This window comes from Nestor notabilis, unplaced genomic scaffold, assembly GCF_000696875.1.
Source record: "Nestor notabilis isolate BGI_N333 unplaced genomic scaffold, ASM69687v1 scaffold7707, whole genome shotgun sequence".
Taxonomy (NCBI): Eukaryota; Metazoa; Chordata; class Aves; order Psittaciformes; family Psittacidae; genus Nestor; species Nestor notabilis.
The window spans coordinates 157,421-171,876 of record NW_009935070.1 but is presented as its reverse complement, the minus strand read 5'-3'; the positions used below and the strand labels follow the sequence as shown (position 1 = coordinate 171,876).

General features: G+C 41.8%; 1 protein-coding gene across 1 annotated transcript in view; it reads right to left on the bottom strand.

The window, feature by feature from the left end:
* Positions 1 to 6,197: 6,197 nt before the first annotated feature.
* Positions 6,198 to 14,456, bottom strand: part of DOCK3 (dedicator of cytokinesis 3) — a 146,461-nt gene continuing 138,202 nt past the window's right edge. The window contains 4 exon segments of the mRNA XM_010017634.1: positions 6,198 to 6,704; positions 7,206 to 7,288; positions 11,480 to 11,567; positions 12,503 to 12,621. Of these exon segments, the coding sequence (XP_010015936.1) occupies positions 6,198 to 6,704; positions 7,206 to 7,288; positions 11,480 to 11,567; positions 12,503 to 12,621 (797 nt within the window).

The following is a 14,456-nucleotide window of genomic DNA, read 5'->3' as shown; positions in this document are numbered from 1 at the left end:
GTCAGACAAGGGAAGCGGTTTCCTGAAGCATGTGTACTGCCTCCATCCCTGAAAGTTTTTCAGACTGTCCTAGGTTCAGCTGTAACAGTCATTTTCTCCTTCTCAGTAGCTGGTGTAGTGCTCTGTTTTCGACTTTAGTCTGAGAACAACGCTGGTAACTCACCAGTGCTTTAGCTGTTGCTAAATAATGCTTACTCCAATCAAGAACTTCTCAGTCTCTCGTGCTCTGCCAGGGGTGGGGGGTGGGGTGGGCAGAAGAACCCAGGAGGAAGCAGAGACAGGACACCTGACCCAAATTGGCCAAAGGGGTATTCCATATCACAACAAGTCATGCCCCAGTATACAAACTGAGGGGAGTCACCCTGAAGGGCGTATCTCTGCCCAGGTCAGGCTGGGTTAGGGTTGGTGGGTGGTGAGCAATTGAATTGTGCATCACTTGTGTTTGTTGTTGGGTTGTTTTTTTTTTTTTTTTTTCCCCTTCTTTTTTTTTTTTTTTCTTTTTTCTTTTTTTCCCCGCTGTGAAAATCCCCTTGTTATTTCCCTTATCATTATTATTAGTGGTAGCAGTAGTAGTTTTGTATTATACATTAGTTATTGGACTGTTCTTATCTCAACCTGTGGGAATTACATTCTTTCAGTTCTCCTCCCCATCCCTCCTGGAGCTGGGGGGAAGAAATGGGGGAGTGAGTGAGTGGTGGTATGGTTTTGAGCTACCATTTGGTCTTACTCCATGGCACAGACCCATCTGGATAAAACTGTGAGCAACCTGGATGTTCTAGAGATATCTAGCAAGGTCCCTCCCAGCCTGAATGAAGCTTTTATTCCTTACCCTTCATGACCTCAACATTAGGGAAATCCCTTGAGTTCCACTAGACTGTGGAAATAATCCACATCATGTACAGGGCTGAATCACAGGCACCCTGAACAGCCCCAATGATATCCTTGACCTCACCTTTCACTTACTGGTTCCATTTTATTTTAATAAATTAATAATCCATAATCACACACTATGATTAAATTAATAATTATTAATATATTGATATTAATATATAATAAATTATTTGCCTTGCGTTGAAAAAATGTTGTTTTTAAGAGAAAGTAGGTATTTTTTCTTAACTTGTTTAAAGCTGAGGGCTTCACACATCTCTTCTTGTGCCAAATAAAGTTTTCATTTCCTGTGCTTGGGTCTGATGTATACAGATGTTTTTCAGATGTCAGGGCAACACTTTAGCTAAGGCACACTTTGGTGCTTTAGATGCACTTGGAAGTACCTTGTTACAATTTTTCTCTTCTCAGTATTTAGATGAATTTCGAAGTACCTTGTTACAGTTTTTCCTTTTTTCAGTATTTGTATGTGGTATGGACTTAATGAGACAAGGGTGGTCTGGCAGTCTGTGTACACCCTATGGGCAGCTCTTACTAGATTTTACTGCTAAATGTCTTTTGGGACAAGTTTTGGGTTGGTTTTTTTTTTTTTTTTTTTTTTTTGTTTGTTTGTTTGTTGGTTCATCAAGACAGGATGGGAGAAATAGTTTAAATAGTTTAGGTTTTCTGTCTCCTGTTCCTTGACTTGGTTAATTAGTGGTAATGGAAGAAAATGCACATCTTTGAGATTACTTGCATGTAGAAGTCACTGTGGCCCTTTAATTGCCAAAAGCTGTATTTCTGTGTGTATGACTGATTACTATTCTTTCCCATCTATTCTGTTAAAATGAATGGTATTTAAGTACCTGAGATTGAGAGATTACATCACTCCCAAAATGTCTTCTGTTGCAATAAAAGAAGTGAGGTGTCACTCATCAAGTAATGATCTGTGCAGTGACGTACATACTGATTCAGCTAGTCTCTGAAAGTATTGCTTCAGAACTGTGTCTTGGGCTGTGCCAGGTGTCATGTAAATCCACCTGACTGAGCTGTCTGGTGGATATGCCTGGTGCTTGCTTTAATAAGTTGATATAAAATAGTGTACTGCCAGCTAAGAGGAAAATGTGGAAGCTGTTCCCTCTCAACACTTTATAGCTACAAGGCCCTTTTGGTGACGCCCCCCCCCCATTTTCCTCACTGACACAAAAATGGGAGGTGATGGCTGTTTCTGCATCCCTTGTGAACCTGAGGGTTCAGCCTGAGGATAACCCTGTCTGGGGGACAGCAATGAACATACAGCTCTACTGTTTTAATATCAGGTATTATTAATCTTTAATTCCACATCACAGCAGTCGAGTGAATGGGTAAGGGAAAGAAACCCAAAACAAATGGTAGATATTTACATCTAAAATTCACACCACTTATTTGTTGGTTCTGGAAACATGCTATCACAATATATACAATGAAGTACCTTTAGGACACTTGTACAAATTATTTTTTTTCCTTTTAAATTTGATTTCCATTATAGATAAGATAGCTGTTTTCATTTTATTTTAAACATGAATACACAAAAGAAGTGGTTAGAGGTTTTTGCCTTTTTTTAAATAAGCACAGAATGCCAGAGGTTAAAAACACATTTACAGGGCAGAATACCAGTCAGACATCACAATCTATACATTTTTTGCTCAATTTCCTGTACAAATACACAGCATTCAAATGGGGGTATTTACAAAGAAGCATGATCAGAGGAAATTTTAAATATCACATAATTTGTTTCCCAAAGGCTCTTGCTCTCTCCAGCCTCCCCAGTTTTGGCTGATTCTCCCACAGAAAGGATATGCAATATCCCCAACCTAAGAAAGGGTAAGTAAGCTAAAAACCAAAAGGAGGAAAAGAATCTTGGTCTTGCACATAGTAATAAACCCGACCCAACCACTGGAGAAAAATCGCAGGATTCAGAGAAATTGTTTTAACTGCTTTTCTTCTACTACTGTAATTTCTTCTCATTTTGTTTCAGATGGGGCCAGTGAGAGATCTGTAGCAGAATTCCACCAATTTTCTCAGGAGTGCACATGCTATTTTGTTACGCAAAGAAAACCCAATGAAGGCAAGTACATATTAAGTCTGAATTACAGTTAAGTATAGAATGACAAGGTCCTGTTCAAAACATCCTGTTGCTGTGGTTTATACAAGGAATCTTCAATCCTGCTGGGCAAGCGCAACAACTGCTTTTGCTTCTGCCTGCTCAAGAACTGAGCTTGGTGTTGGAGTTGTACTATGCTGTAAGACACCTCACCCTACAGAGAAGTATTAGTTCCAAGAAGTATTAGTTCCAACATTCCCAAAATCTTAGTATTAATTAAGTCTTTCTATCTTCTGCCCCCTTTAAGGCAAGCACTGAAAAGGGAGACAGAACACTTGGCAGATACCAGAACAGTAACAAAAATTTAACTCCACAGAAGCTTAAATTTGGTAAATTCAGTAATTTATTCTGTCCTTCTCTGTGGCCCTGCCATTAACAAAGCATTTATATACATGATCTGAGTGATCTTCAAACCCTTACAAATACATAGTAATGTCAGACTCCCAGAACGGACTCACTGCTGTTGTACAATGTCTTTAATCAGAGCAGGATGATATGTTTTGGGAGACCGATTAGAGCTCTAGTGGGCAGGTTTTCCAGCTGACTGGGACTTGGTCCCATGTTAGTTGCATTCTTGTTTTTATTTGCAAGACCTGCTGGGTTTTTACAATAAGAAAGCTCAGTAAGTCACTACATTTACTACCGTTAATCTTCCTGCCAAACAACAACAAAAACCAATCAAACAGACCCCCAAAAAAACCCAATAGGGGCAGGGGAGATGGAATCGAATACTTAGTTCTCTTGAAAACTTCACTTGAAGAGTCTCAGTCAGACTGGCGAATAGGATATGTGAACATATTTCACTCACTTCTGAGGAATTACCTTGACTTACCTTCACCAAAAACATAATTTTGAGTTGCGTTTTCACACGTGTTCTATACCAGAGATCCAGCTTGGTTCTTTGATCATTAGGACTGTCCTAGCATTGGAAAACTCCTTCCTGCTGGAGATGAAACATCCACTAAAGGCCAGGTTTTATTATTGTTGTCTTAATTGTGAAGGATATAATGATTACAAGCAGCCTGTGTTTGTTAGTAACAAAATAGAGGAAGCAAGAGAGACTTTGTTCCAGCCAAATAGGCCATTTAAGAAACAAATTCATAACTTAGTAGTTTTGCATGGGCTAGAGCTTGAGAAAGAAAAGAAACAAATCCTCTTAAAATCCCCTTCATACAACCGCTGAGTCCAGGCTTTGTACAGACAGACCATCTTTAGGAGCGTTCAGAAGCAATGTACTCTGCCCAGTCCTGTATTTAGAGGTAGTGCTAAAGGTGACCTGTAAGAAATTTGTAATAATCCTTTTTTGCTTCTTTATGCTGTTTGTGGCATGAGAAAACTGAGTGGTCAGAGCAAGATTTCAGTATGGAAGTTGAGTGCTCTTCCTGTTTCTGATGCTAATTTCTATGGTGGAGGTAAGTCTCTGACCTTAATTTGCTTCAGATTTTTCAGTGGTAAAAGAAAGAGGGTGGTATGTTCCCATCCTCTGGAGTATGCTTTGCAGTCTGTTGGTGGAGAGGGTTCTAAAGAAGGCTGATGAGCTGTGTGTGGGCATGGTCAGGGGAAGGAACAAACATTGCTTATCTAAATACAATAAATATTTGATATTGTCTTGATTGATTGAAAGTTTCTTGAAAAAAAATTAGGAAAATAGGAATTAAAAGATTTCTTGGTGTTCTTTTCAAAGAACATATCTCGGTTCTGTTACCCACAGAATTTTTTCCTGGTTTGACATGTACTTGAACTAAGCAAATACTGATTAAAAGGCTTGTTTTGTGTTCATGGGCTTATACTGTCTTCACCTCTGCATAGCTCTGTTTCTTGGTTTTGTTCTGGAACCTGTCAATAAAAACAAATGTGGTGGTGGGGGTGGAAGGCTGTATTGCTGCCTGAGGAGAAAAGAAATCAACCTTCCAGAAGAGAGAAGAAGCTCTTAAAGCTTCTTTATGCATTCTAAAGAAGCAAAAGAGGAAAGCAACATTTATTCTTTACAGATTGCCTTTAAGATCCCTGACTCTAGGGTGTACACTATATACTGGGCAGTTCTTGAATGTTGGTGTTCTCTGTCTACCGTGAGGGATGGAGATTCTTTCTGCACACCAGCTGCAGTGAGGTTTTTGGGGGGACTGAGGACATTATGATAAGAGGGAATGAATCTCAGCTCCTGGGGGATGGAAGTTGGTGAGAACTGTGATGTTCAGCCCTGAGGCAAGGATTGTTGGATATGATGCATTTAAGCCACCTTATCTTTCCTGGCTGGGTCAATCAACCAGCTTGTGGCATAAGAAACTCAATTTGGTTGTGGTTTTATTTTTTTATTTTTTTATTTTTATTTTTTTTTAACTGGAATAGAAATGCTGGTGTCAACAGCCTGCCCAAAGCTGGGCATGGGAAAGGCCTACGATTAGGTTGCAGCTCCAATGGCTACTAACCCCCTCTCATTCTGTAGCACAGATGAATAGCATATGATTCCAATGAGAAAGCAGGTTGGTTTAGCCAGTGAAAGCCAAATTTAAGAAATCAAACAGTACATAAAAAACAAAGGAGGCAGAGTTTGTTGGAAATGATATCTTGGAAATCAGTGCATCAGCACTGGTTAGATTGCCTCAGCACCTATGAACCAATGCAGGGAGATCACTGCACAGATATGTACAATCCTGCTCTCAAAAGAGCCAATTTCTTCTTAGAATTTCTATCTTTCCACAGCCTGCAGCTCATGCACCTTCCAGCCTGACAGTTCGTAGAATCCCTGATTTCATCAATGAGCTTTCATTTCTGTACAGCAAAGAAATAGGTCCCTAGTGCAACTGCTTCTACTTGTGTGCGTCTCAGAACTGGGAGGAAAGCAGTTTCAAAATCAACTTGCCGCATTCCCCCCCTTTTCCCCCCTCCGCTTGAAAGTACATTTTTCAGCTTCTGCCAGTCTCTATGGCTCATCTGCCATAGGATGTGGTTAAGAAACTGCAGAAGGAGTAAACTGTCCACTGCACAGAAAGTTAAAAAACATAACGGAAAGGTGTAAAAAGAAATTAAAAAGGAAAGCAGCAACCTCCCATGCTGGCCCAATTGCTTTGGGGCTCCAGACATAAACTTGCGGCAGTAGAAAATCGGTTTGCTGTTCTCCGAGTCCTCCTCTCTCTGCTTTGTAGTCAGACCTGGAATGATGATGCAGGCTGCTTACCAGGAGTTGTCCCTACTGCTCACTGATGCCATGCTCCCATGCTACCCTGGCCTGCTCTTCCTTTCCACCACTCACTGGTTGGGACACTTTACGATGCAATGGACGGTGTTTGTCATCATCTTCAATGATCATCCCCTCCTCGTTCTCCATGTTTGGCAGCCGGGAGTGGTAAGGTTTCGGGGGTAGAGCAGGAGGGTCCATGGTGTCCTGAGGAATGACTCCAGTGGGAGCAGAGTGGCTTCGGCATGGCTGGGACTTGAGTGACTCTAGGACATCAGGCTCAGAGAGACTGTACCTGACAGGGAGGTAGGGTGTCTCTAGATCTTCATCAGTGTTCCAGGCCTGGCTGGGGACAGAATCCATGGTGTCTGTGCGAGGAGGTGGTTCAGAAGAATGTCCAAAATTGCTTTCACTCAAGGAAGAGACACCACTGCTGGCACTACCGGATAAAGTGGAGTTACTTCCATCTAGACCAGACTGCGGACTGGTGGGTGATGCAGGGATAGGATGAAGAGGGGACTGTTTGGAGAAAAACAAAACCAGGTTAAAATTGACAAAAGGAGGCAGTGCTGCACCTTGTTCCATATTGCAGCTTTTGACAGTGATGTTAACCAAGGCGCAGTTCCATTTGCGTTCAGAATGTCAACAATCATTGACTGCGTTACATGGGCCCTCCCCTGACTTGTATGAAAGTACCTCTTGTGGGCAGACAAGTGCATATACCACCACCAGAGCTGTTAAACAGTAGTCGAGGTGATAACTGGGGTGCCTACATCACAGTGTATGATGCAAAGAAAGAAAGTGAAAGGGCCTAGAACATGTATCAGTTATTTCTATAGAATTCAACTCTGGAATAGGTTATGAGCTTTCAGTGGATTTTCTCATGTGTCAGTTACTAACTAGCACGTTAAAAACAGTGTTTCTGTATTCAAAAGCTGCTTGGAGGGGGCAGAGGAGAGGGACTCCTTCAGGAGTTTATTACTTCCCTTCCACACCCCTCTTTGCTTTCCTGCTTTTTACCTTGCGCAACGTTCGTGCAGGCAGTGCTGGAGGAGCATCACTGAGCTGGTGATGGAAGGCGTCAAAGTGCAGCGAGTAGTGTCCTGGAATGAGACAAGGATCAGAAATGCAGACTGGTGCTGCCTCACTGCAGCCAAAGAGCTGGGGGTTTAGGCTTTGTAATGCCAGGTAACAGCTCCAAGTGCTGGGAACTCCAACCTGGAGCTTCCTTTCTGACAGGTCCGGTGGAGTGCGTCTGTCACACACAAAATGCTAATGAGAAGTGAAGGGCAGTGATATTTCCACCCACCCCTGTTATCAAGGATCTCATGGCAAGGCTCATAAAAGAAAGAACTTTTGAAGTTTCATTTAATAGCTTTGTAAACTTAAGTTACTGCTAAAGATGGTCATTGGCAAGAAGCCAGGCCAAGCTTCACACTCACACACCTAATTCTAGTCGCAGAGTACACACAAGTCCATTTTACTATAAGGACTGCAACAAATTTGAAGATTTTGAGAAAATGAACTGAAAACTTTGTCCAGTGCTAACTGAGCAGACCAGGAAAGACTTTAGGTTTTTTCTTCTGATTCGTTTTTATAGGGTGGTAGGGGGCAAAGCCTAAGGTCAGCTTTCAGATGGTGTAGATTTCTCTCTGCAGGATTTATGCAGCAGGCCTATTGGGCATTTCCTTACCATGGGGCAGGCTTCGGGGAGGCACTGGTAGGGCCAAGATGCTCCCAACGTGGGCAGACAGGAATGGCAGGGTCTCTCTGGTTCCGCTGTCTAGGCTCCAGCTACTGGGTGCTGCTGGCACAGCTGAAGGATTGAAACAGATTTAACTTGGGTAATGTAACAGGGGGGTTGTGGGGCCAGCCAGGACTGGCTTTCCAGTGGGCTCTTCAGCAGTAGAGAGAGAGATTCTAGGGACTTGATGAATGGGAGGATTGAAAGCATACAAAGACATTGTCTAGTCTACAGTGTGTTAAGTAAGTTTATAGGTTGCTTAGTTAAGGAAGTGAGAGTTAGGTGATCATAGTGTTAGTCTGCCCATCTCCCCACCATGACCTGTTGGCTCATTTCCATCAGATCTGAAGAGCAGTAGAACTCTGCTAGGGTGTTTTTCTGCAAACCAGTGACGAAGTAAAAATGAAATCTCACTGATGGAACAGCAGCAAGATCTCTGCTTGGTGGTAAGGGATGACAGAGCAGAAGGGAGGGAACATGTGGCAGAACCCACATGAAACACAGGAAGGCCTGTTGCTACACTACAGTAGCTAAGTGAAGACTGAATAAAGGACATGATAGAAGTCACACTTCAGTCTGTTACAAAAGAAATCATGACTTTAAAGCCCTGATTTACTAAGCTACAGAGTTGATCAAGAATTTTGATCACAGTTAAAGGAAGACAGCAGTTCAGACTCCTTGTATTAGTCACCTGAAGAGGTCATGTCTTTGTTAATCAGGAAGTACAGAGAGAGGAAGGCTTTACTCATGCAACAGATACTGAGAATGATTTTTGTGAATCTGGTGTTTTGTAGAAATAAAAGTTGCTTCTAACATGAACATTTTTCAAGATTTTGAGAGTTCTGTCAACCTTAAACATTAAAATGCACCTTCCTTTTTCCAAACACACTGCAAGACCTAATTCGTTCTGAGAAGGCAGACATGCAATAATTGTGTGTGTATTTAAAAACAATAAGCAATTTCTTCAGATTAGCAAAGAAAAGAAAAAAGGAAAACAAAGTAACTCAGTGAGGCCTACCAAAGAAAACTGAGATAAGAATAGCTGTTTCCATCTTCCATTTGGAAAATGGAAGCCTGGAGAAATAAACATGGAGTTTGACAGTTGAAGAGGATTTCTCCTTAATTAAAATCCTTGCAGCCATTCATTTTTTGGTGTGTTTCTTTTCTAAAATGACTCTGAAAGGTTTCTTTGGTTTTATTTTTTCTCCTTAGTGCATGAGTTAACGTGAACACAGGCTGCCCAAGACCTAAAATTCCCTAAAGCAAAAAAGATCACAAAGTGACAGCTTCGTAAGACAGAAGAAACCCCATAAAGATTTTAAAGTAAATGTTTTTAAAGAGAGACCCTCCAACTGAGAAAGGCATACAAAGAAAGACGACAAGAAACTTGACAGAGAACAGGTTCAAACCAAGGGCTACATCTCAAGACAAGTAATGTGGCTTCAGGTGAATTTTCTGAGCACCCTGTACACATGCCAGAGTGCTCTCACTTGCACTACTACAGTAGGTGTCAGAAAGCTAAACCAGAGCGACAAGATGCATAACAATCATCTCCTGCAGTATACCAGCAGCAAGTGAAAAGGGCAGAACAAAACCTCAGTGGTTTGGCCTGTAAAATGAGTGTTGTGCTTCATTTTTTTGTTTGTTTTTTTGAACACTGAGATGCAATGGAAGAATGTGAAGAAGAGAACCTGGTACTCCAGTGCATAATCCATATATACTTTCTCAGTGTTCCCTCATTCATGGCTTTTTTACTCCTATTTAGGAGTGCTGGAAATCATCCTAAGGTTAGATGCTTTTAGATAGTGGTTCTGCCTGTTAAAACCAGTGTATTATCCAAAATGCTTCATGGAGGAACCTAACCAGGGAGCTCCCAGAGCTCTGTCCTAGCCCATCTCTCTCTCTGTAACAGTGTTCAGTGGCTTAGTGGCCAAGTTTAATTAGCAGGGAAGCTGCATTTGAACCATTCTGCTCCAGGCGACTGATGTCACCCTGCTGTCAATGAGAATTAGTGAGCTGAGCTTCTGACATGGCAACGAAGGGGGTGGGTGAATTCACAGGGCATGACTGTTAACAAAACCCAAGACAGATGGCATCCTGACTTACTTAGAAAGAATGATGATACCTGTAACCGCATTGATGCTACCAACCTGGCTGAATAGCTGGGATTCCCATCACACCATCCCTTAAGAACACTTACTTGAACATCATTGGTGTCTTTCATGGTTTCTTCAGGCTTCTGGAGGGGATTCTGCCTTTGATCCCCTTCTCTTTGCACTGTATACTACACTCTTGCATAGTATCACCCACAAATACAAATTTAAGTAAGTGTTTTTCCCAGACAGCTAATAAATATTTACCTTCCTTTTCTAGATCTTTCTCCTGTCCAGTAAAAAGATCTCACCACCTCTGTCGTATGCTCAGGTCAAACTGAGCTAAGATGGAGCTCTTCATCCCTCACCCCCTACCCTGAACTCTGTTGTCATCATTTATTATTGTCATCAAGCCATCGTTCTGCCATTTATTCAGAACTCTAGGTTGCCTCTTGATTTCAAGCTGGGCTGCTCAGTAAGGCTGTGACACTGTCAAAGTTGTGGAGTGATTAGAAATTTTAAAATAAAATTTGGTTGATTTTTTTGGGGGGGGGGTTGCTTTTCTTCCTTTCTTTTTTTTTTTGTTTGTTTTTTTGATAATTGTTTTTTTTTTAAGATACAGTTTAGTTCAGGCACAGTCACTGAGACTGAACCACTGATAAAAGTCTCACGGAGTGCATTATGTAGGTCAGACTAGAGAGTTGCGATGGTTTTTCCTAGCCTTTAAAACCTTGTAAGGTACTGTTTTTTCCCAGCAATACACGAGACTGTTGGTTGCTTGGGCAGCCTCCTGGCCTCAGATTTTGACTCAGGAATTTTGCTCTTTTCTGCTTTTTCAGACTGCTGCCTTTCAGGTAATTTTTTTGAGCCTATTGCTTTGTCCATGCCAAAGGACACGACTCTTTTGCAGGCTCCTCCTTTTCTCTGGCACCAAACCAACCAACTCTTGCTCTTCTTTCATGTTTCTTTCTCTGCAGGGACTCTGCCTATTTTTTTCAAAGCAATCAGATAAGAAAGCATACATTCCTAGTAATACACTTCAATAAGTATAAAACTACCCCAGAAAGGCATTCCAGGAAATGGTAATATTTGGGACAATAAATGCATATTATAAAAAGCAGTACAGCTCATGATTTTAAAATATAGTCCAAATCTTGCACTCTTCTTTCAGACAGCTTCTCATGTGCTGTTTTGGAAGTTTTGCTTGAGAAAGGCTGCAGGATTTGTTTCAGTAACAAGCTTTCTGAAATAAAGAGGTTTGTGCAGCTCTACCCTTGTGTGAATGATCTGAAATGACCAGAGGTTGGCAGAAGGCCCAGTTAATTAAACTGTTAATTAAAACAATGTGAGAGAACACACTCTGCCAGGAGATGCAGAAGCCCATTCGTTACTTGCTGTAGCATGACCAGAGGAATAAGATTTTAGAAAGCATGCATGCCAACTAAGACAAAGAGTACCTTTCTCAGCCACAGACAGGTTGGGATCACTGCACGGTTTGCATGGACCAATCATCTGTTGGATCAAGGCGCGCTGGAAGTTTGGAGGCTAAGGGAGAACAAAGTTAGCAAAGAAAGGTAAAAAAAGAAACCAGTTACAGCCCAGTGGGTGCAGAACCCTGGGGCTTCTTTTAAGCAAAGAAAGTTTCTTAACTAAAAAATTAACAGGAACCTTAGGCTGTGTCTACTTTGGCAAGTACTGCAGTGCAACACTAGAGCATCTCTAGAGTTCGACAGTGCTGACAACCCAGGAGCCATGCTGCTTGTGTTCTCTGGAGGAGTTACTTTGAACTAGGTCTGGCCTGGTCTCATGCCCATTATCAGTTTGAATGCATTATATGCCCTTATGGAGCTTACCTTTTGCTTTGATATTATTTGAAAGAACTGAGTGCACATGCTCCGAGGTTTGCATGCTCTGAGAGAGTTCTCTGATGTGAACTGAAGTGATTCGCTTCAAAAGTGCACAGCAGGGCCAGATTAAAATGCTTACATATAGGCACTGTCTGAATTTTTCAATTTGTCCAGAGAAAGTAGTAGATACAAGCACAGACTGTTTGGAAACCCTGTATCAGCATATTATTTCATCCTCTCATGGTTTTCAATACCTCTGGAAATCACCAGGAAGCTATTCAGAATCACCTTTGAGGCTAGACTGCAAAGGATGTCCATGGTTCTAGAAAAATTAATCAATAAAATGGTGTGACTGCTTGCTGTTGACCAGTGGTCACAGGATAAAGTTGGGAAGTAAGAAGAGTCCATTTGCACAGGGTGTATTTGCAGTTTTCCATCATTACAATTTGTAGCATTTGACTACAAAAGGCGTGGCTCTAGGGGATGAAAAGTCCTGCACTGCGTTTGCAGAATGATCCTAAGCTAGGTGTTGTGCTTCCCAGAAATAAAAAGAGAAGTTTTAAGGTGGTCAGAAAGAATAAAAGTAAAGTCACAGTTTCAGGTGGTTGAGCTGACAGAAATGAGATCTGCTACCTGTCCGTTTTCCATAATAGCTGCGGGATACATGGCGCTGCTGGGTCGGTCCCGATGGGCTGGCAGCAACATCATCATCTCCCGAGAGTGGCGGTACTTATCTGGTAGAGAGGGAGAGCCTGTAAACAAGTGAGAGCAATCACGTACACGTGACAAACAACAGCCAGGCCTCCGCATGCCCAGGGATCTACTCCTCCTTTGCACTTCGTTCAGACGGATGATCTTACAGGACTCAAGAAAACATGGTGCCAAGCCCACTAAGCAGCTAACTGTTGGTGGGGTGCATAGCACGAGGATGAGGTAACAACTGGCTTGTTATATACAATTAAGGACATACCACGTGAAGGGTGTAAGATGCGTATGTCCCTAGTTGTCTGTTGGAAAGTGCTTCCTCTTCAATGACAAAAAAAGAGGGCAGCTGCTGTACAGTGCCTAATGCTCCCTTGCCCCATAAAGTATTGTAGAGTTATAGAATTCCATAAAATCATGCATTTTAGGACTGAATGTGGAAGAAAGGGATAAAAGCTGGAGATGCAGGAAGCTACGGGAAGCTACTTCATTCCTCAGTTCTGATAGAGATAGTCTGAGGTATTACCATTTAGCTGGTGATACCTTGGTTAGCTTCCTCTTTGTTACAGCAAAACAAAACCCAATAATGAACAGAATTGTCTATAAATGTGGCTGGCACTTTGCTTATAATGCTGCTGGGTAACTTAGGAGTACTGCTGAGCATGTTGGTATCTGAGCCGTGATGACAGCAGGATGTTTACCAGTGCTTAGAGTTAGATAGTAGGAATATACTTGACTTAACTCTTAGTTATCTGTATAGTTGTCATTTAAAATGTTGGGGTATTTTCATGTAAGCAGCTTCCTGGCGCGTGGAATTATTTGGGACTCGTGTCCTTCAAAGTAGAGTGTCACGTAACAATATGCCTTCTGATATGCAACAGCTGACAATGGATCTCCCAAGAGAATGATTCTCATTAGTGACTTCCTGAATTCTCATATTACTGATACATGCATCCCTTGGGATGCACAGTATTAGGCAGGAATTGATGTTCTGAAGCTGCTGGAGTGAGCTTTAATTTGCACTGCTAATTTCATTGCGTCACAGACACGCACTTAACAGATGGCAGCACACAGCGCATTACAGAGCCATGCCGGCTGTTGGGAATACATGCCTGCTTTGCAAACTTTCCACAACCACACACATTACCTGAGCAGCACTCCAACATGAGCAAAGGCATTGGTGCTGGTTAATGCAGCTTTTACCCCAGCAAAAGCAAACATGCAGTTTTGGGGACTGATACTCAGCACACAGTGGAAGGAACAATGTGTCCAGCAGAATGCAGGATAAGGTCCTACAATTGCAACAATTCCATCAGGGGTGGCAGATCCCAGATTAATCTACACCCCCACTCCGACATGAACAGCCGCAGAGTATCTGCATTCTAGTTCCGAACTCATTTTCTCCCCAGACATAAAACAGAAACATAATTAGACAACATTATTTGTTCCTATATACAACATCAGCTTGGAAAACACAGTGTTAACACTTTATGCTGAGTCTCTTTTACTCACACATCACAGATAGTCCTGTTTCTGCATGACCAGTGTAAAGATGCTGAACATTTAGGTGTGCCCAGAACTACATCACAGCACAACCTACACTGTAAACTTTTCCCTTTTATTTGTCATCCTTGTTCTTTTATATCTAAGATGTAAACCACCTCTATGTGCCATCAGTTTATATGGGATTATAGTTTCCACAGACCTTGCTCTGCATGACCTGAAAAATCCCATATGTGCTAAATAAGATGGCAGTCTAGTTTACAAAACAGCTCTGCTGTTTGGTACCCTAAATTTGTAAGTAACTATAGCTATAGGATTGTAACAGGTTATGCCAAATATCCAGTCTGTAACCAAAATTAAGTACTGATACTTTTGAATTGTG